This window comes from Panthera pardus, unplaced genomic scaffold, assembly GCF_024362965.1.
Source record: "Panthera pardus isolate Hobbes unplaced genomic scaffold, ASM2436296v1 HiC_scaffold_21, whole genome shotgun sequence".
NCBI lineage: Eukaryota > Metazoa > Chordata > Mammalia > Carnivora > Felidae > Panthera > Panthera pardus.
The window spans coordinates 63,954,492-63,975,464 of NW_026526777.1; the positions used below are offsets into that span (position 1 = coordinate 63,954,492).

Here is a 20,973-nt window from a genome sequence, read left to right on the forward strand (position 1 = left end):
TAAACTATAAGGTATCCTACCAAAGATATAAATCACACCAGATAGGTGAAATGTTCCATATATGTCCAGAAGTGGCCAGCGTACAAGGAAGGGAACAGGCCACACAGCAGATTCCAAGTGAATGACTGAGTACGCTACGGATCAAACAAAAATTTTTGCATATCTGCACGTTTTCTCTTAGGCCTACTTAACTTTTCATTCTGGTTCCATTAATGTGGACTTTAACTTGCAGTCACACCGTGCTGATTGCCGGGTATATATTGAGCCTTACACCCTCTTGCATGGAGAAGAGCGAAGTCATACAAACCAGACGGTGAAAGACAGGAGTTATGCGATGGAACACAGATGAGGTCAGGGCACGGCCACCACAAAAATAAAACTGAAAACTTCTGGAGGCCTCTAGTGTTTCAAGTCTTTAAGGAAACAGTCATCAAAGTGAATATAAAGATGTACTGTGTGAGTTGTATCCAAAGCGTTAGTAAGCCCACAAGCAAATTTCAGTTAAACACAAACAAAACTCACAGACTCTGGTATATGCCCTTAAATTTATTTCCCAACATACATTACATGCAACATAAATTGGGAAAGATATGATGTGACACTACCAGGCTATGTTAGAGCAACCTATTCAAACTGGGGCAGAATGGCTTGCCATTTGTCTTAGGAAAATTTTGATTTTTACCTTTTTATGAGGTATGTTCCTCATTCAATGGAGTTTTCTTCATCTGTTTGGATCTTCCAATATTTTACTTTAAGCTACTATATCTGAATAATCTTAAAGCTTACTTTATCTGATTCTCTTAGCTCTGGGATAAAAAGATCAAGAAAACCAGACCCACGAAATTTACCGATTAAAAAAATCTTGTAACTGATGACATAAGAAAGAATTTGATGCAGAACAAAGTAGTGCTCGTGTTGCAAACTGTCTTAGTTTGAGTAAATAACTTGTTGAGGATTACTCCCATGGGACTTTTATTTAAAATTTACCAATTATGTCATAGGACTGAACATGACATTTTAGATGGTTACATTATGATTACCTATAAATACTATGAAAGGCACTTGGGTAGACAAGGTATTTATATGCGTGGAGAATATAATTTTGAGAAAAAGCTATGTTACTTAAAGATTAATTCAGCAGTGGTTGTCACATGTGATGAAAAGATTTTTAATTCAATTGTATCATTGTTCCAAGATGAACAGGAACTACATTAGCAAGATATCAACACAAGTCCACTTCCTACGTTTTTTCGAAAATCTTTTATAGAATAACAAACTAAGCAGAATATTTCGGGGAAGAACAACAAATTCTAGTTTTCATCATTAGCTAAAAATACTTCAAATTTCTACTTGTTTGAAATGAGTAATGTAAAAATACAGAGAAAACAACAAATAACCTAAAGCAGCAGAAAGAATTCGGCCTGTGTACTTTCTTAAGTGAGAGGAAATGTTGTATGTGTAATTTTTAAATACCAGTGACTTTTGATTATTCAAGAATCTATCTCATGTCCAATTAGTAGAATGCACTGTTTGTGGGCATTAATCTAACGGACCCAGGATTTTACCTAATAACAAACAATTTTAAAATCTAAGTAACCTTTTGCTGAATTCCTACAACACCAACAAAACAGTGGCGCACGCGAAAAAGAGCCAAATGTGGTTTTTAACCTCTTTTTTCATAAAACCATAAAAAGCATAAAAGCTGGATTAACTGCTTCCCGAACCCACATTTCACCAGCCGGGTTCTCATCCCCAGCTGGCAAAACTGGCAATCCTTTATTTTTGTTTAAATACCTGGTTTGCGGCCAGAAGGGAAAGTGAGTACATAAAAAAAGGGTTTTATTTTTGAAGAGAAATAAGCAACTGAAAAATAAAACTGCATTGTAAAAAAATCTGTTTGATAAAAGAAAATATATTTTATTTAGCTTTGTAAAATGAATGCTGATTCTCAAAATAAGTGGTTTTGCTTCCGAACCTAGGCATTTTAATGAATATATAGATACATAACACTATAATTAGAACTGTTTGCTACGTTACTGTAAACAGCACAAATCCGATGTAATGTATTATCTTATCGACATTTAAAGTCCAGCAACGTTCAGGAGAAAACACCCTAAAGACTCAGCCAGCCCTCTTTATCTAAGAGTCTTTGTTATCAATTAAAAAGAAAGACTTCTGTTCAACTCCCACCTCCAAACAGCTGGAAGATGAAAAACACAAGAAATAAAAACGAAAGTGATCCTAACATTCTACATGTGGATACAGAATCTAAAACACGTCACCACTGTCCACAAACAGCCTTTCTCTCTCCTTAAATCTAAACTGTCTCAAAATACAGTACTCTGAAATGCTCTAGAAATTCCAGCGTGAAGTTAAAATCCACAGCCTCTTTTATGTTATTGTTTAAAGATAATTTTTCTCCCTTACTCAAAGCACGTATTTCCCCACAAATTATAGTAACATATAAAATGTATAGTCTTTAACCTACTGGGATTTGCAATTCCTTCTGGCTACCTCTGATGATTTTTTTTTTCCCTAAAAGGCTAATTTACTTCATGGTTATCATGAGGGCTGATCCAAAGAGTAGTGTAATTGGTCCTGCAGTGGTACAACAATGCAAAGTGCATTTCAAGTCCATGACCCTGTGACTTACCATGTAATTTGGATATAAATGCAGATCAAAACCTGCTCCGAGAGCAGCAATCCACTGAAAGACTTATCTTAAAGAATTAATCTGAAGAAAGTGTCTCTTTTCCACAAAATCAATGTTACTCTCATTTTAAACTAAGCTCAAGGTTTGAACACAAATGCACACATTTGGGATTTCCTTCTACCCCTATTGTCCTGTCACCGTGGATGTAGCTTTACTTTGTAACCACATTTAATGCCAAAGACAGACACAAAGGACAACAGGTTATTCGGGACACTAAAAGTAACATAAATATTAAACAATGATAAGAGGTCACATCAAATCAACACCCAAACAGAACACAAACTCTAGGAAACAAGACTTTGTTTCAATTTTCCCCCAGGAACTGGAGATCGCTTCATTTTCTGCTGGAATAAAAACTGGATTCAAGGAAGTTAGAGCAGGTATCAACTGCTGTTAAATATTCTAATAACATCTGATTAATATTTGGTAATATTTGTTGTAGACACTTCCATGTATAAAACAGCCAACTGAGTTAAATAAAAATCACCACGAGTAGCTCTTGAATGGTTACTAATTTCAAGAATGATATTAAATAATAAACTATGATTTTAAAATGGTACCATCGATTAAAGTTCCCAGTGTAAATATCTGTTTGGCTAAGGGGCACTTTCAAAAAACATATTCATTCCAATGTTCTTTTACCAACTGGGATTTACTGGAAGTTTGAAGAAGCAGCTCTTTCAGCTTGTCCGCCAGGCCACACAATGCAGCCACGGCAAGCAGTTGTAAGGAGGGGACGTGTGCCCCAGAGTGGCTTACTGCTCAATCAATAATCCAGACAGAACAGATGGGGGAAAAAATTAAACATCCAAACAAACTGTCTGCACACCTATGTTGTGAAAGTAAACTGCGAACTTGGATGAACCAATTTACCACTAATTCAAAAAGGAATTTTTTTTTTCTGGTAACCTTGTATTTCAGGTAACGGATATGTGTGTGTTCTGTATCAACACGCGTTTATATACTTTACGATTTATGGAAATCCTTCGCATATTCTTAACATCAGAGGAATTTGCCTTTAAAAAAAAAGACCTGTTCAGTCTTCCAATCCAGACTCTAAAATGTATTACAGCCTTAGGAGAAGTGTATGTTTCAGGAGACTTATGAATTCCATGGTTTCTTGGTATTTTCTCCATAATATATATCTTATACCCAGTTCTCAACTGCTCCGTTAATTCGTAAGAGGCTGAAACTGTAAACACCATTTGCTCAGAATTAGAAGGCTGTAGGTTTTAGGGCTATTTCCTGGCATGTATACGTAAGTCCTTGCATACAGCTAACGGCGTCCTCTCAAAAGCAATCTCTGGATAGAGCAGGCGACATTCTTGAACCAGAGAAAAGTGAAATGGATACAATACTGGTGGCTGAATCATACTTAAACACACATCTTCCCCGGAGAGTTCTACCCTGCCCCTTTATCCCGGAGCAAGAGTCATAACGGGATCCCAAGAAATTGGGTCTTTGTCACCAAAGTCAATACAGCCACTGTAAAATATACAGGCCATCACTAGCGGCACCCAGGGAGGGTGAGTTTTGTGTACGTCCTCATGCGTCAGAGAATTTAAAATTAAACTTTGTGCTTAACCTAGAATCATTCCAAAAGCAAATATTCTTACTATTAAAGTCAAAAGACCATACACCATTGCGAAGAACGTTAGGTGACAGGTAGCTGCCACAGAAGTGACAGACCCCTGGGAAGTAGAAACCTCAACTTAACACATACTGAGACATTAAATGTTGAACCAAAAATACTACTTTAGCTCATATGTAAGTAACATCCAACCTGGGGGTGGGGAGGAATGGGATGATTTTTAATATTACCCAGAAACAGTACAAGTAGTAAGCCAGCTCAGGACAGTTAGAAGTCCTTAAATACGCTTCTACATAAGCAGACAGCTTCTATCTGAACTAATATCTCTGTCACTCACTTTTCCCCTGAGTATGGATGGATCCTTTTCAGAACCATTCAGGAGGATAAGGGTTTTTCAAAAATACCTTAAGAGGAGGAGTGCAACATGAATTATTAACAAATAAAATATTAGGGATGTACACGGTTTTAGAAAGGCTACTAAAACTTTGTATTTCTACAAAATGCTCAGCCATTTTAAGACTTGGTTTCACAATCTGTTTGAAACAGTAGAATTTTGTCCAAGGGCTAAGCAAAATGTAACTGTGCTACTGTTTTTACCTACAGATTAAATGTGCAAACATATGTAGCCCTGGGCTCATTCATTTTTCTCAAGATCTGAAGACACTATTGACAGAGCCCATGAAATGACATCTTTTACATCTATTCTTTGTTGTATTTAAAATAAAGAAATAAAATTCCACGTAATGCAATTAAATCCAGTTAGGTTCTAACCGCCCCCCACTACCCATATACCACTTCAAGCCAGCAACATCCTTTATCCTTAATTTATATGATGCTCTTAGCTCATGCTGAAGAAGCGAATGTATTTCTCTGGCTTTAAATTTATATAAAATTTAACTTCCATTTGTGCTATTACCTCTATGGCATCACAATAACTTCAAGCAAATCTTTCTTTATCCAAATAGCAAAATATTCTTGTCTATTTCAAATTATACATTATATAAAAGATAGTAAAGACAGCAGGCTTCAAAATAAAAGCAAATAAAATGACAGCAAGTGGATGTTTTCGAAAACATGAGGTTCTGAAAACTAAGAAAACATCAAACAATGCATCTTTAGCCACTGGAAAAAATATTTTACATTCACATGAAATATAATTATATATGTATTTTTTTCTGAATAGCAACCACAACTAGATACTAGATACTAGATATTTTCCACCAGCCAAGTCATTTTTTTGCAATCTTTTTGTTAGTTCTAACTTGATTATCAAATAATTTTTATTTTTACACTATTACAGAAGTGCATTTCTCTAGGTTTCCAAAACCACCTTATTCAACCTTCCCCATCTGTCACCATCTGCTTCTTTTTAGCATGTACTTTTTGTGTGATCACATAAGCATGTGAAAAATAACTAACATTCAGATGATTATCTGCTGGTACATTTGAGGACTGGGCATAATAAAAGTGAACTGCCAAAACGTACTTAACACTTTTAATTTTGTTGGGTCTTGCATGTAAGCTACATTTGATTTTCAAACTGTTTTACAGTTGGAAAGTTGATCAGGTACTGCTAACTCAAGAGCAAAGCTGAGACTAAATAATTAGCACTGCATAAAGTGGCTTGGATTCAATGAGAGCCAAATCAAATAATAACATTTAACAGTAAGGTCTTATATGTGATTTCCAATTTCTTTTATAATTTCTAGATTGAAAATGCAGTGTGGATTACAAAAACAAAATCCCCCCAAAATATCTTCTTGTCCATAACGTATGGCAGATAAATTTTCTTTCTTCTAATATAAGAAAGAGCAAACATTCATTTAAAACCAATACATACTAGTGCATTTTTAAAGATGTAGGACACTAAATGCATATGTTATATCCTGCTAGGACTGTATTTCTCCAGCCTCTTTAAAAAAAAAGAAAAAACCACATGATTTTATTCTTTATCAATAAATATCTCTAATTCTTCACCAAAAGAGGTAAGAGAATGGTTGTAAATATTCTCTTCTCTTTTTTAAAAAAGGGCATTTTTTATACCGTAAGAGTCCTCTTTTGTGGGGTTTTTTAAGAAGAAACTTAAGTTTAGTTAAAATTTAAGTTTATTTTTAAAATCAGCTAAGAGCCTGATTTATCCGACAGGAAACAATAGGGTTTTGACCTGATCTCTAAGTCTTTTTTGAAGTATCTTTTGATAGCCTTCATGTATCTTTAAGTAGCAAAGCACTTCTGCCCAATTGAGACAATTAACTGGCAGAGGGTGACCACTGCTCGCTGACACACAGATTGTGCAGAGATCTCTCCATAACGTGGAAGCAAGTCTTGTGGAGGAAGAGACAATGCTGACACTGAGCCATTCACAAGAGAAGCAGGAAATCAGGAATGTATTCCAGGTCTGATCACTCACATACTATGAAGAAAAGTCCGGCACTGACGATGGAATGTGCCAGAAATGTCAAGGTTCAAGAAAAGTGAGGGACACCATCCAAAGTAAAGGGGAGAAGCTAGTGTCGCTCTTGCCCACTAACTCTGACCACGTGTATCTGATCACGTTATTGCCTTGCTCTCAATTCAGAAGTGACTCTCCAAGAGATCAGACCTAAACTCCTTTGCATTCCAATCCCTGTGTCCGTGTCCAGCCTCCTCTCCCGTCTCCCACTGACCGCCCCCGGACCCTCCCAGCAGGCTTACGCACCCTGCCTTCTTCCACCACACCAGGCAGATCCCCAGTAATTATTTTCTTGCACAGTCAGGATTGTTTTCCGTCTCTTATCACCCCGGTAAATAGCAAGCTACTTGAGGACAAAAACCATTTCTTACTCTCTTTCTATTCCCAGTCCCCAACATAATGCGTGACACCTAATAAATACTCAGTAAGTACCTCTTTAACGAATGAGAGAATTCTACAGTGAAATGGTCCATATCGGAGAGAAGAAATAAGGACTTCAATTCTTGTTCTTAAAACACATTCAAAGTTACCCCTATTTAACAAAAATGTAATGATTGACAGAAATACTTAAAAAATGTAAGAATTTAAATTGCATGAGAAGTTAGAACTGTCATCCCCAAATGGCAACTACCATGATCAAAAATCAGGGGCTGAGACTGTAATTAGAAATCAGCCATGGGGACGACTGGGTGGCTCAGTCGGTTAAGCATCCAACTTCAGCTCAGGTCATGATCTCACAGTTCCTGAGTGTGAGCCCCACATAGGAGCCTGGAGCCTGCTTCAGATTCTGTGTCTCCCTCTCTCCCTGCCCCTCCCCCACTCACGCTCTGTCTCTGTTTCTCATTAAACAAAAAGATAGGAATCAGCCACGGGTATAGAAATTGCTGTTAAAGACCAGGCTTCTGTAATATCCCCCCCCCCCAAAAAAAAACCCAAAAATAGGTACACAGAAATGTTTTCTTACTTTTTTTTTTTTTTAAAGAAATGGATAATTTCTTGGGTATTGTAAAGTTGCTATTTAGAAACAACTGGATCCTTCTTGCATGAAACCCTTGGTTTTGTTCTTCAGTTGATGATATAAGCATGTAAAACAGTATCTTTGTTTCTTGACAGATCATCTGCTTCTGAATGAAATGAGATGTGTTTATCTTCTTCAGAAATAATTTCCCTTAACTGTGACACAACTAATTTTGTTATTCTAAATACAGGACAGTACTATCCATGGTGCATAGAGAACAGGGGTAATTGAACTCCAGAGAAACAAAGAATTTGTTTTTCATGATATTCACAAAAACAACTCTCTTCTAGAAAATACGATCTTGTATTTGAATCAATAAGGAACAGTGTTCCTAAAATTTTACCTAATTCACCACAATAAGTGGGAGAATCTTAAACTCTAGATTTTATGACAGAGAAAAATAATATTTTTGGCAGCTCTTGAGAAAATAATATTTGGAAATGTACTGCATTTCAAATTATTAGCACTTATTTATAATTATGCAATAATCTTGAAATGTAAATTTACTAATTAAAAAAACTATTATAATAACAAACTGGCATGAGTTATACATGTATAGGAAATGCAATGTATTCCTACTGCCTAATTTCTCTTAATTACCTTTTCCTGTTGAGCATTTATAAAGCATTCATTTTAAAACTGACAATTATTCACATCTATAAGTGGCCTTGAAAGTGTGACTTTTGGGGGCCATAACACCTGTTGTTAGAAAAGCAAAAGTGGCCTTTCCCAGATGGACCTAGTTACAATCCTGTTCCTCTTGCCACCACCTCCCTGCTGTGTACAGATTCCATTGAAAAAGAGTTCTGATCCTCAGTCCCCTCACCTTTAAAAAAACATCAAGGATGCTATCACAAAAAGGTCATTCCAAACACGCAACGCACCTATACAGCAGGTGTTCAATCAACTGTAACCTTCACCCATCAGAGATCAGATGCCTGCCTCGGTCTTTGGCTCCAGCCACACTAACCTTATTGGAGTTTGAGGGAAGAACTGGGCTTGTTCCTGCCTCAGGTTCCGTGCTCATTGCTCCCTGTGTCTGGAGAGCTCGTCCCCTCCACCCTGCAGAGCTACCTCCTCAGCATTCAGGTCTCTGGCCAAGCCTCACCTCCCCCAACGTCCTATCTGCAGAAGACCGTATCTTCCAAAGACAGCTGCAACACTATCTCCCATCTCACACGCTCTTCTACGAAGGGGAGGTGGGCGTCGGGGTCACCACCCCTTCAATCTGTGTGGTCTCAGACTGCTTCGCCAGTAAGCATAGGTGCAGTTTCTGAAACCAGGCCATTAAAGGGGACGCACGCACAAATGTCTGCCAGCAGCATTACAGCCCCACGCTGGAAGCAAACCAAATGTCCACAGACTGCTGAATGGATAAACCAAATGTGGCATATCCATACGATGGAATATTATTTGGCCACAAAAAGGAATGAAGTACCAATAAAATGGTAAAAACATGGACACACCTTGAAAACATACTATGTGAAAGAAGCCACACAACCAGCCTCATATTGTAGGATTCCATTGGTGGAAGTATCCGGAACAGGCACATCTATACAGACAGAAAGTGGGTTGTAGCTGCCAGCGGGGAGGGGGAACTACGGGTATGGGTTTTGTTGTTAGAGTGATGAAAATACTCTGGAATTCAACGTTGGTGACAGTCGTATAATTTTGTGAACATAGTAAAAACCACTGCTGTATTTTATGGTATGTGACCTGTACTTTAATAAAATTATTAAAAACATACTATAAAAAGGAATTTGCAAACAACTAATAAAACATTCTTAATGTTTGCCAGGTGAACAAAAAGAACAAAAACAAAACAAAGAAAAGGGAAACAGCTCATAACTTGTTCCTAAGGACACTCATTTTTTTTTTTTAAGTTTTTTTTTTTGTTTATTTTGAAAGAGATATAGCGTGCAAGCAGGGAAGGGGCAGAGACAGAGGGAGCCAGAGTTCTGCACTGACAGCGCAGAGCCGGATGCAGGGCTCAGACTCATGAATCGTGAGATCATAACCTGAGCTGAAATTGAGAGTCAGATGCTTAACCGACTGAGCCAGCCAGGCACTCCTAGGACACTCACTTTTAGAGCCCAAAGCCAAAGAAGTCGGACTGCCCTGGAGCCGTCAGGTTATGAGGAAGCCTGGACCACATAGCAACGTGGAGGCTCTACATAAACGCTCCTGTTGATAGTCCTGTTCGGGTACCAGTGGACAGGAACATCGGTCGTCAGACATGTGAGTGAAGATGCTTCCAGATTCCAGCCTCCAGTCACACGTCACCCCATGGCTGCAGCGTCCTTCTGGCTGCGGCCCCACATGCTGTGGAGCAGAGATAAGCCATCCCTGCTGTCCCCTGACTATTCCTGACTCTGAATCCGAGATCACACAGAATGGTTGTTTTTCACAACTAGGATCTGGAGTGGTTTGTTACACGGCGAGAGTAATTTGAACTCTATCTAAAATGGCCACCACACCACACCCTTCCCTTCACCTAGCTTTATTTTCTCCCTGGCACTCACTCATTAGCTGACATTATGTTATTTCCCAATTTTTATTGTTTCATTCTGGACAGCAGTGTCTTTTGTGTCTTGCTCTGTAACCACATCACCCAGAAAAATACCCAATACATAGTAGACACATAATATGTAGTTGTTTAACAAACAAATTAGCAGATTATTGTGGAACCCTCAGCATGGGGAGGTCACTGGTTGGGACTGCTTTGGCATGAATTCCAAAATGTGGCTACTGTCATTTCATTTACTTTTCCTATAGTAATGAAGTATGAAAATTCACAACACTACAAATGTAAATTATCACCGTGTCTTTGTTTTCGAAGGAAGATCCAAGGTAGTTTATAAAACCGCAAGCATTCTTGCTGATGCCATCCAATTACTTGATTTTAATAAATGAATCAAAACGGGCCTAATCAAAAAATAAAATGTACATCGCCAAAAAATAAAAATTGACTTACTCTATGGAAGTTTGAGTACCTTTGTGCTCATAAAGTTTATAAAATTTACTTTCTACATATTCTTACTCTATCATACCATGTTAAACAAGTGAAAGCAATTCACTTGTTAATTCCTGTTGGTGGAATTTAAGCAACAAAACAAAGGAAAAGAGAGAGAGGCAAACCAAGAAACAGACTCAACTCTAGAGAACAAGTAGGTGGCTGCCAGAGGGGAGGCAGGTGGGGGGATGGGTGAAATAGGTGATGGGGATTGAGGAGTGCACCTGTCCTGCTGAGGGAAGTGTTTAATCACTGTATTGTACACCCGAAACTAATATTACACTGTACATCAATAATACCGGAATTAAAATTATAAGAAAGTAGTAGGCACTGCAATGATTTTTAATGCTAAGCAGTTTACCCTGCAAACATTATGGCCCTGTTACTCTCCCTACGAATGGAAGCACAGCCTACCTCTGGTGCCAGATATTCTGGTGTTCCACAGAACGTCTTCATGGTGGCCGCATCTGTAATCCCTTCTTTGCAAAGTCCAAAATCTGTAATTTTTATGTGGCCATCTTTATCCAGCATCAGATTCTCCAACTGTGTAGTAAGAAAAATGATATAACGTGTTTCATAGTTTTCAGAAATAGGAAAATACAGTTTTGACAAATGACTGAATGCTGAGTAAGATATTTTGGAAAGAGGACATGGCCGTAGTTAATAGAACTTTCAGAGCTTACAAACCCCACAGCTTCCTAATTTGTGTGAAAAGAAACAGGTTTTATCAAATACTTCATGGTGATAAAATTAGTGATTTTTAAACGAATGGGAGTAAGAGCCATTATTGTGTAATTTCTGAGAATACACACCTAAATAACTTTTCAAAGCAAACATCAGTCCTTAATCCTTTTTGTGTCCTAAATTGTGATCTAAACAATCCCAAAGAGATGAGCACCTTCTTCTAGATATATACAGATGGTTTTCAACAATTTCTCTTGGGAATCTATTGCTATTATAAAATATTCACTTACAGAAATGTTTTTTTGGTGGTTGTTGTAAATCAAACCTAAATCTTATTTTGTAAGGTAAGGCGATATCCTCTTTTGAAGGTCTTTGTAATAAAAAAATACCAACCCTTTCAAGCATAAAAAGAAAAATATCAAAGTCAAACATTCAACAGTTAATGAAAATACATAGCACATACATTTTAAAACTGGAATCTCTTTGAACCCACTAATTCTAAAACACCAAAGAGAATCTCAAAGATTTAACCAAGTACCAAGATCATTTGCCTCAAGTGAAAATTGTCAAATGTAAGGGGAAGGAGTTTGTGCAAAGTCAACGCAATTAAAAGTACCAACCATAACTGATGTTCTTCTCCCGACTTGAGCACAACCTTATGATTGTCATCACACAAAGATACATGTTAGTTCTGAGCTGTGATCCTACAGCCTCACACAGACAAGGATGCGAAGCCCGCTCAGTCGTCTAGACAGAACTTACACACACACACAAGAAACACACACACAAAGAAACGCATGCAGAAACCGTTATCAGCAGCATTAATGACATTTCGCCTATTTCAGGAGCACTCCATCTCCTTCTCCACGTGACAACATGACAGTGCTTACCTCAGCCCTGAAGTCAAGATCAACTTCAAAACAGAACTCCATGTAAGAATATAAACAGGTATCAATCACATAAAATGTGATACTATACTTTGTCATATTATCCAAAGTCTTATAAGCGAGAAACCCGACACAGTTAAGCAAGTTGTGCTCATGGAAGGAGAGATCCGAACAGACCTCAGTCCTTGGGTAGAGGCCTAGATGCATCCCCAGCTGAACTAAATGCTCAGTACCTGGTTCATGTATTGTACAGACTGCAGAGAAGGGAGTCTGTCTTTCACTGGTCTACAGAAAGGTGAACAAACACTCAATATGTTGTAGGACTTTTCATCTTTTTTTTCAAGTTTATTCTGAGACAGTATGTGCACATGCACTCAAGCAGGGGAGGGGCAGAGAGAGAGGGAGAGGAAGAGAGAGAATCCCAAGCAGGCTCCATGCCGTCAGCACAGAGGTGAATGCGGGGCTCGATCTCACGAACTATGAGATCAGGACCTGAGCTGAAATCAAGAGTCAGAGACTTAACGGACTGAGCCACCCAAGCGCCCCCCCAAAAAAACCAAATGAAATTCTGAAAATGCTGAAAGGTCTTTTAAAAATATTTAAAAGTCCCTTTTATTAACACATTACATAAAAATTCTTATAAAAACTTCAAATAATACATAATAATATTGAGGAGAATGTGAATGTGCTATCTACTCCATTCCTTCCTGCTCCCCTGTGTTGGGGGTATGTCAATCCTCTTAAAAACATTTTTTTAATGTTTATTTGTTTTTTGAGAGAGAGAGAGAGAGAGAGAGAGAGAGCGCGCAAGCGACCGTGAACGGGAAAGGGGCAGAGAGAGAGGGAGACACAGAAAGCAAAGCAGGCTCCAGGCTCCGAGATGTCAGCACAGAGCCCAATGCGGGGCTCGAACCCACGAACCATGAGATCATGACCTGAGCTGAAGTTGGAAGCTTAACTGACTGAGCCACCAGGTGCCCCTCCCTCCATCAATCCTCTTGATACATTTTATGTGCATCAGACAGTATTCATGGAGACATGACACCATGCACTGTGTCTCCACATTTTGACAAGGCTACTTGGAAGCACATGGATACAGAAATAACAAGACATATAAACACTGTTTTTAGTACCAAAAAGGGTACATATTTTTTAAAATCTTGATTTGCGCCTAATTCTCTAGCCTCATATCTCAGCTCTAAGATGCCAGGGCTTGAGGGATGGGGAATGGATGGAGATGCAGGACAGGGTTGGAGGAAGGAATAGGCTGAACATGACCAAGTGTCCCAGTCTGCCCAGAAGGGAGGGGTTTTCCCGGGATGCAGGACTTAAAAGTTCTGGAACTGGGGAAGTCTGGGGCAAACCAGATAGTTGGTCATCCTACTTATTTTATAAGTCAGCTTCATAAAAAGCCATCACAATACTATAGTAAGAAAAAAGGGATGCCTGTGAGGGATGGGGAGAGGGTCACAGAGACAGGGGAGGTAGTGTAGTGCATGGGAGGCAGCCGAGAGCAAAGGGGGTCAGATAACAGAGTCAAGTCAGAGAACACACATATAAATTCCAAGCTTTGCCCTTAGTCACTGTGTGACCTTGGGCTTGCTATTGATTTCTGTGTCCCTCAACCTCATCTATGAACTAGAGGTAAATAAGGGTAACAGCCAATGCGGTTGCTTTGAGAATTAGAGATATTGAATGTAGAACTTAACACAATGTAAGTATTCAATAAATGTATCAACCATTTATTTATTAAATGTGGAGAGTTTAATGGCTAAATTACAAGTTATCAAAATGATATGTGTTCTTTGGGATGATGCAGGAAACTACAGGAATGGAACCCAATAAAACACTTCGGTCAGCTGAGCGTCTTCTTAAAAACACTTTCAGTACTCAATAATTTCTTTTGAATAAAACAAAAGATAAATACTTCCTAAGTTTTGAGCCTGTTTTTCAATTGTGTCCACCTTCTTCCATCAATTAATTTTGCTCTCTCACCATCCTGAAATGTTATTTTACTGAGTATGAATGTCAAAACAACCTGTCCATCGAAAGTATCAACCATAGTCAGAGATGTATCACCTTACAGAAATGATATCCCCAAACCTATTCTTGTATAAACATAAACATAGGTCAGGGGTAACTATCCAGTCTTGTTAAAAAAAGAATAATAATTTGACACAGAAGGATAACAAAGTTTCTGTAAAATGTTAAGAACTATGGGTATTGTAATTCACAAATGTGAAGGAGGCACAGAAACCTGCAAGTTTTCAGAGGAGATGGATGGCTCAGATATAATCAAGAACACCTGGAAACCACCTCCTCTGTGCATTTAACCCTGAAGGGGATTTGGTCACACGTTCTGTGTCAAGGAGAAAGAAAAACATTTACAAATGCTCTCCCTTTGGTTCTCTCTCCTAAATCTCATGGCTGTCCTTTCGGTTAGTCACAAAGTGCACAATTCACAGCGTTACTGACTGTGAGTGTTCATGTACTCTCCATTTATAAACTTTAAGTCTACCTGTTTTTACTCCCCTCAGTCTTAGTTTCCAGAACTGAGAGCAGGCATTACATTTATGCTCCATGGATGCGTCCACTGGCAAAAGCAACGATGAAGTCAAATAAGAGGTTTGACAGAAAAGATTATATATTAAAAATGTGGGTAATACTCCTTGCCCCGTTAGAGAGGGCTGTTATCTAACAGTTCATGTTTTCAGGAGGGAAAAAATATTAGATGTATACCTCACAGAGTTCCCATAAAAAAAGGTAACATTTGTACCCAGCAGAAGCATACAGCCATTACCTGACAGAGGGTCTCCATTCAGCATGCATATAGAAAAATATGGTCGATTCTGAAACCTTTTTTCCTCTGTGCTTTGTGGACAAGAAATCATAGTAAGAAAGTACTATGCGCCTTTTGTTCTTGCTGGTGCGTAGCATAAAATTAAACTCTCAAACTCCTATCTGTCTTTGATACTGCGTTTTCAACACTTCAAAGTACAATAAAAAATGAAATTTGCAGCGGGTACCAGGATCAGTGGATGGGCTGTGGAGGCCAAGAATGGACTGGCCCAGAGGCTCCTTGAACCACGTGCGGGCTGAAGGAGGCCACGGCTTGGGCACACATGTAACCCTTTTGTGGTGCACAGGCTGGGAAGCTCTGCTCTAACATACGCCAAGCTAGCAAAGTTTTTTATACTTTCGAATACAGTATTCTAGCATAGATACACATTCTAATATCTAGCTACTGTACGTCTCATCAAAGATCATCAAATGATCTTACGTATCATTTTACTTAAATGGCTGACACTGTAATTAAACAAAGGAATGAAAATAACGCTTCCTAAGGGCTCTGATGGCTGCTGGAGCAGAACACAGTTAGTTCCCCTCCCTCGCCCTCCCACCCCATTTTGGGGCAGCTGTATCAGACTCAGTGCCCGGTACCAAGGCTGCTCCGGTCCAGGAGCAGAGTGAGGAATTCATCCTCCACACACTGCACACTCAGGCTCAGGGCTATCGAAGTAACCGAGTGTCATACAAGCTCACCTGCAGGAACGTACCACGAAGTTAGGAGAGTGTGCCAAAATACTGAAGAAAACACGTCTCCACTTTGAACCTGCCTGAGCTAGAAAGGGATTCACAATGTACAACAGCAGAGACCTTACTTCCGCTGTCCGGCTGCTTAAGGACGGACCACACACAGGGGAGCCTGGGTGGCTCAGTCAGTTAAGCGTCCAGCTTCAGCTCAGGTCATGATCTTAAGGCTGAGTTGAAGCCCCTGCTTGGGATTCTCTCTCTCCCTCGCTCTCTGCCCCTCCCCCATTTGCACTCTCTCTCTCAAAATAAATGAATAAACTTTGGAGAAAAAAAAAAAAAACTGACTACACATAAGGAACATAGCCCAATAATACAATTTAACCTTAGAGGGTGAAGGGGTTCTTAATAGCAGTGGCTTAAAATTTTTATAGAAGAGGGAATCCAGAGAGACTGGTCAGAAGTGGGAGCTGGAGGCTGAGTCCTGAGACAGCAGATAATAAAGCAATTATGCTGCTCTCTTCCAGACTGCAGGATTATGGGGGGTGAGCACCAGGGAGCTGATGAAGACTTGGGGGGGGGGTACTGTGGGAAGACTCTGAGCCATCCCTTTGTGTCAGCACTGAGACTCTGAAGTTATCTAAATCTGGGGCCCCTGGGTGGCTCAGTTAGTTAAGCATCAGACTCTTGATTCTGGCTCAGGTCATGACCTCACAGTTCATTAGTTCAAGGATCCCCATATGGGGTTCTGTGCTGACGGTGCAGAGCCTGCTTGGGATTCTCTCTCTCTCTCTCTCTCTCTCTCTCTCTCTCTCTCTGCCCCTCCCCTGTTTGCACACACACATGTGCCCTCTCACACATGCCCGCTCTCTCTCTCTCAAAATAAACAAACTTGAAAAGAAAAAGAGATGATCTATTTGTGGGTTTCTCATATTAATAATGTAGATAATTAAATTAACCAATAAACTCTAATTGGGTAGAAAACAAGATTAGATTAACCACCAATAGAATACAGTAGCGAAGTATGTACTATTTTCTACCTCTTGCCCTGTTACAAACTCATGGAGAAACTAATTCTTAATGAATTCCAGTATCATTATATGCACTTTTCATAGGTCCATATTCAGCCCATTCTGTACTTGATGGCATGGTCTTTGAAAAGAAATCTTATACTTGCAAAATAAGAACTAGGCAGAAAAGTTTCTAATATAATCTGTACTACTGATGAAATCTTAAAAGGGATTTTTTCAAATTTTTGGGTGATGATGAAGCTATACAAGTTTTTCGTAAGTAACCACAAGGAATTTGGGTCCTTACTAAAACAGAATTTCGTATTACAACATATATTCATAAACTAAGCAAACTTACTTTTGAAAGCGTAACAAAGGTTGCAATAATTTATCTGTTGCTATGAACACCAACTTCTTAGGAACTATGAACTGATAAAGTATCTTACATTAACTTGCATGTGAAGTAAAGCTTTCCTTCCTTGATAAATGAGGCGTCGGCAAATAGGTACTGATTTACTTGAGAGGCACAGCTATGAGAGGCATCTCAAATGGATTTGCATTTTATTAAACATAAGGTCATTAGTAAGGAGATGATCAAGACAAATCTGAGACTGATCAATTAAAGTGGGTACCTAAATCAGATGTGGATGATGCTGTTCTTTAATATATCTGGTGTAAATATAGTTAAAGCATCTATTTTCTTATCTTCCACAGCATTATTTGAATTTTAGATTTACAAACATCTCCCAGAGTTAATCCAATGCATTCCTTGCCCCGCGTAGATTTCATTTCGATTCTACAGAGGCAGAAGGGTGTAAAGAGCAGAACACCAGACTTGGATTCATGCTTTCTATCATCTTGACTTTGAGTAAGTCACCTGCTAGGTGTCCAGGCTTCAGTGACCTCATCTGTCACCTACGGACCAACTCAAAGTATTAATGATCCCACCTACAGGATCTCGTTTGCTTGTGCATAATCCTGCACTACGGATACAAGTAATACTTGTATAAATTTGAATGCTTGGCTTTTAACATTACATGTACTCTTTCTGGTGTATATGCGTGTGTATATTCTGTCCTATGTTATATATTTACTTAGACCTTGAGATTAATACTGTATTAAAAAAATAAACTTAAGAGAGCAGAGACTACCTAATTGTCTAGTGAAGTTAGTGGTCTATGTATATGGTAACTACTTGGACTGGTATTCATATATATTGCCATGTAACAATGTTGATCTAATTCCAACATCAGAAAGGATAGGGCAATGAAACTCATATTAAATGCACAATATGGTGGTTCATTTAAAAAAATTTTTTTTACATTTATTTATTTTTGAGAAACAAAGTGAGACAAAGCATGATCAGGGGAGGGGCAGAGAGAGAAGGAGACACAGAATCTGAAGCAGGCTCCAGGCTCCAAGCTGTCAGCACAGAGCCTGATGCAGGGCTCAAACCCACAAACTGTGAGATCATGACAGAGCCGAAGTCGGACACTCAACTGACTGAGCCACCCAGGTGCCCCTGTTGGTTCATTTAATGATGATTCGCAAAGAATACTGACCAAGACCATCCCAATTATAACATTCCTTAATCAATGTTGCCAATCAAAGGAGCATTCTTTCTCTTCCTCCTTTAGGTTAATGGTTCTATCTTCCAGCTTTAAGCATTCTGAATATGTTACTGAGTACTTCCAGATTATTCTCATTTCCCTAAATCGAGGACACCCCCCCCCCCCCCCGCCACAACTAGGATCCATAAAATATAACACTTCTTCAGCGGGGAGAGCAGACTCAGAGAAGAGCAAACTATTTCTAAGTCTATCTGAAATGCCATGAAACTTACAAGTTTTGTCATGCCATATAACTAATTTCTTTAAAAAAAAATACTGAGATTCAAGACATGTAAACATTAACGGATTATTTGGCCACTCAGACATCAGATGCAGAAGCTTAATTCCATCACATTCTTTGTCATAAAAAACTCAGGCTAAATACAATCCTACCGTTGATGGGTATTCCCCTCTGGTGCATCTGGCCCTTGCACAGCGGCTCACCCCTGACCTAGATGTTTTATAGCTGCTCAGTTCATTTTTCCTAAATACGGTATTTATAGCTACTTTTAAACTTTAATGCATAACATGTTACACAAACATACATACTAAATTTCACCATCAGTGTGCAGAATAATGCTTTGCGAGGTAGTTACGCCTTAGGGTCATTCGTAGCCTAAAAGTACATGATTAAGAACATCTTCAAAGACAAGCACTTAAATGGATGATGTAGGAATCACAGGTTGAAAAGGAGTGAGGTGGGAGTGAGGGACAGTTGTGATGTCTTTCATAGTATTCTAGATCTATACCTCGTTTCGTACAGAAAGATTTCATAAAAGACTCTGGTAACGTCTACATCTACAAATCAAATCACACTTTAAATGGGCTAGTATTTAATAAATTAAGCAATTCTGTATCAGATTTTAATAAGATTACTATAGGATTTACTTTTCATGAAAGCTAGACAGTCACATTTAGAATGTGTTCCAAATGTATCATGGGATACATTTCCCTAACGTGGCCAATCCATCAAAACAGCGTCACATGAGAATTACTACTACCTTTAACGAGCTACTTCAGGGCTTAGCAAACTATGGCCTGGGAGCGAAATCTGGCCAACTGCTCATTCTTGTGAGTGAAGTTTTACCAGAACACAGCCAGCCCCACTCACATGCCTACTGCCCTACAGGAGCAGAGCAGGGCAGCTGCAGAGCGAATCTGGGCAGCAAAGCCTGAAACGGGTGCTATCTGCTCTTTACAGAATGGATGCTGACCCAGAGCTGGTCCCAGAGCCTTGTCAGGAAGGAATTCAGAGAAGTGAAGTCACTATTGCCCATAAAACAATACAGTGTGTTTTTTTTTGTTTTTTTTTTTTTTAATTTTTTTTTTTCAACGTTTATTTATTTTTGGGACAGAGAGAGACAGAGCATGAACGGGGGAGGGACAGAGAGAGAGGGAGACACAGAATCGGAAACAGGCTCCAGGCTCTGAGCCATCAGCCCAGAGCCTGACGCGGGGCTCGAACTCACGGACCGTGAGATCGTGACCTGGCTGAAGTCGGACGCTTAACCGACTGCGCCACCCAGGCGCCCCAATACAGTGTTTTTTAAAATGGAAACTAAGCAAATTAATAAAAGGCTGTATGAAAAGGCTTCAGGGATTTAAAGCCACCACAAAGTCAATACCAAAAGCAAACTGAGTATTTTCCCAATAAATACCTTCATTATTATACGAGTTTCATCCATAACAGTATGGTAGACTATAACAATGAAACTTACTTTAGAATGTCCCTGGCAAAGGCACCTGATTCTTAATCAGATGGTTAACATTACTCACAAAGTTCCAGAAAAATGAAACAATTATTGGCAGGTCACATCTGACCAAAGCAGTGAAACACATATTACTGGGCACTTCAAAACCTCAGACATAAAGGAACTACGTACATATCAGTGAATGGAATCCCTGTCAAATACAATAAACTACATTCTTAAATAGAGTGCTTTCTTTTTCCCAACGAAATCTGCTTTTCTCCAAACTGTATAACTTTGTAATTACTTTGTGTTTGTCCCTATAGTCTCTGCAAAAACAAATTCTGATTACTTTTTTTTTTTTTTTTTTTTTACCTTGAGATCGCGGTACACAATCTTTCCGGAATGTAGATAGTCCAAGGCAGAGACAATTTCTGCACCATAGAAACGTGTGCGGTCCTCGGAGAACACCCGCTCTCTCGACAAATGGAAAAACAGCTGCAGGGTAAACAGCAGGGACAGGATTGTAATAATTACTGATTTAGTGGGGGAAATTAACACAAACATAAAACACCTCTCACCACCATATTGTGATGATAGATAGCGTACTCTCAGTGGACGCGGAGCACTCTTACACAGCAGCTGGCTTATCTTCTCCAGGTTTCCAAGGGGAGACTGCGAGCTGTTAAATCAGCGTTTTAATCAATATACCAATCTTGTTTAAGGCATTCTGCTTGCTACCCATTTAACCTTCAGTTACCAGAGGAAAAAAGTAC

The 20,973-nt window shown here is 39.1% G+C and overlaps 1 protein-coding gene across 5 annotated transcripts in view; it reads right to left on the reverse strand.

The window, feature by feature from the left end:
* AKT3 (AKT serine/threonine kinase 3) overlaps positions 1-20,973 on the reverse strand; it is a 305,975-nt gene that overhangs the window by 45,938 nt on the left and 239,064 nt on the right. For all 5 annotated transcript variants that reach the window (XM_053909401.1, XM_053909402.1, XM_053909400.1 and 2 more), the window contains 2 exons: positions 20,573-20,695; positions 11,202-11,330 (listed from right to left, as the gene is read on the reverse strand). In XM_053909401.1, the coding sequence (XP_053765376.1) occupies positions 11,202-11,330; positions 20,573-20,695 (252 nt within the window). The remainder of the gene's footprint in view (positions 1-11,201; positions 11,331-20,572; positions 20,696-20,973) is intronic.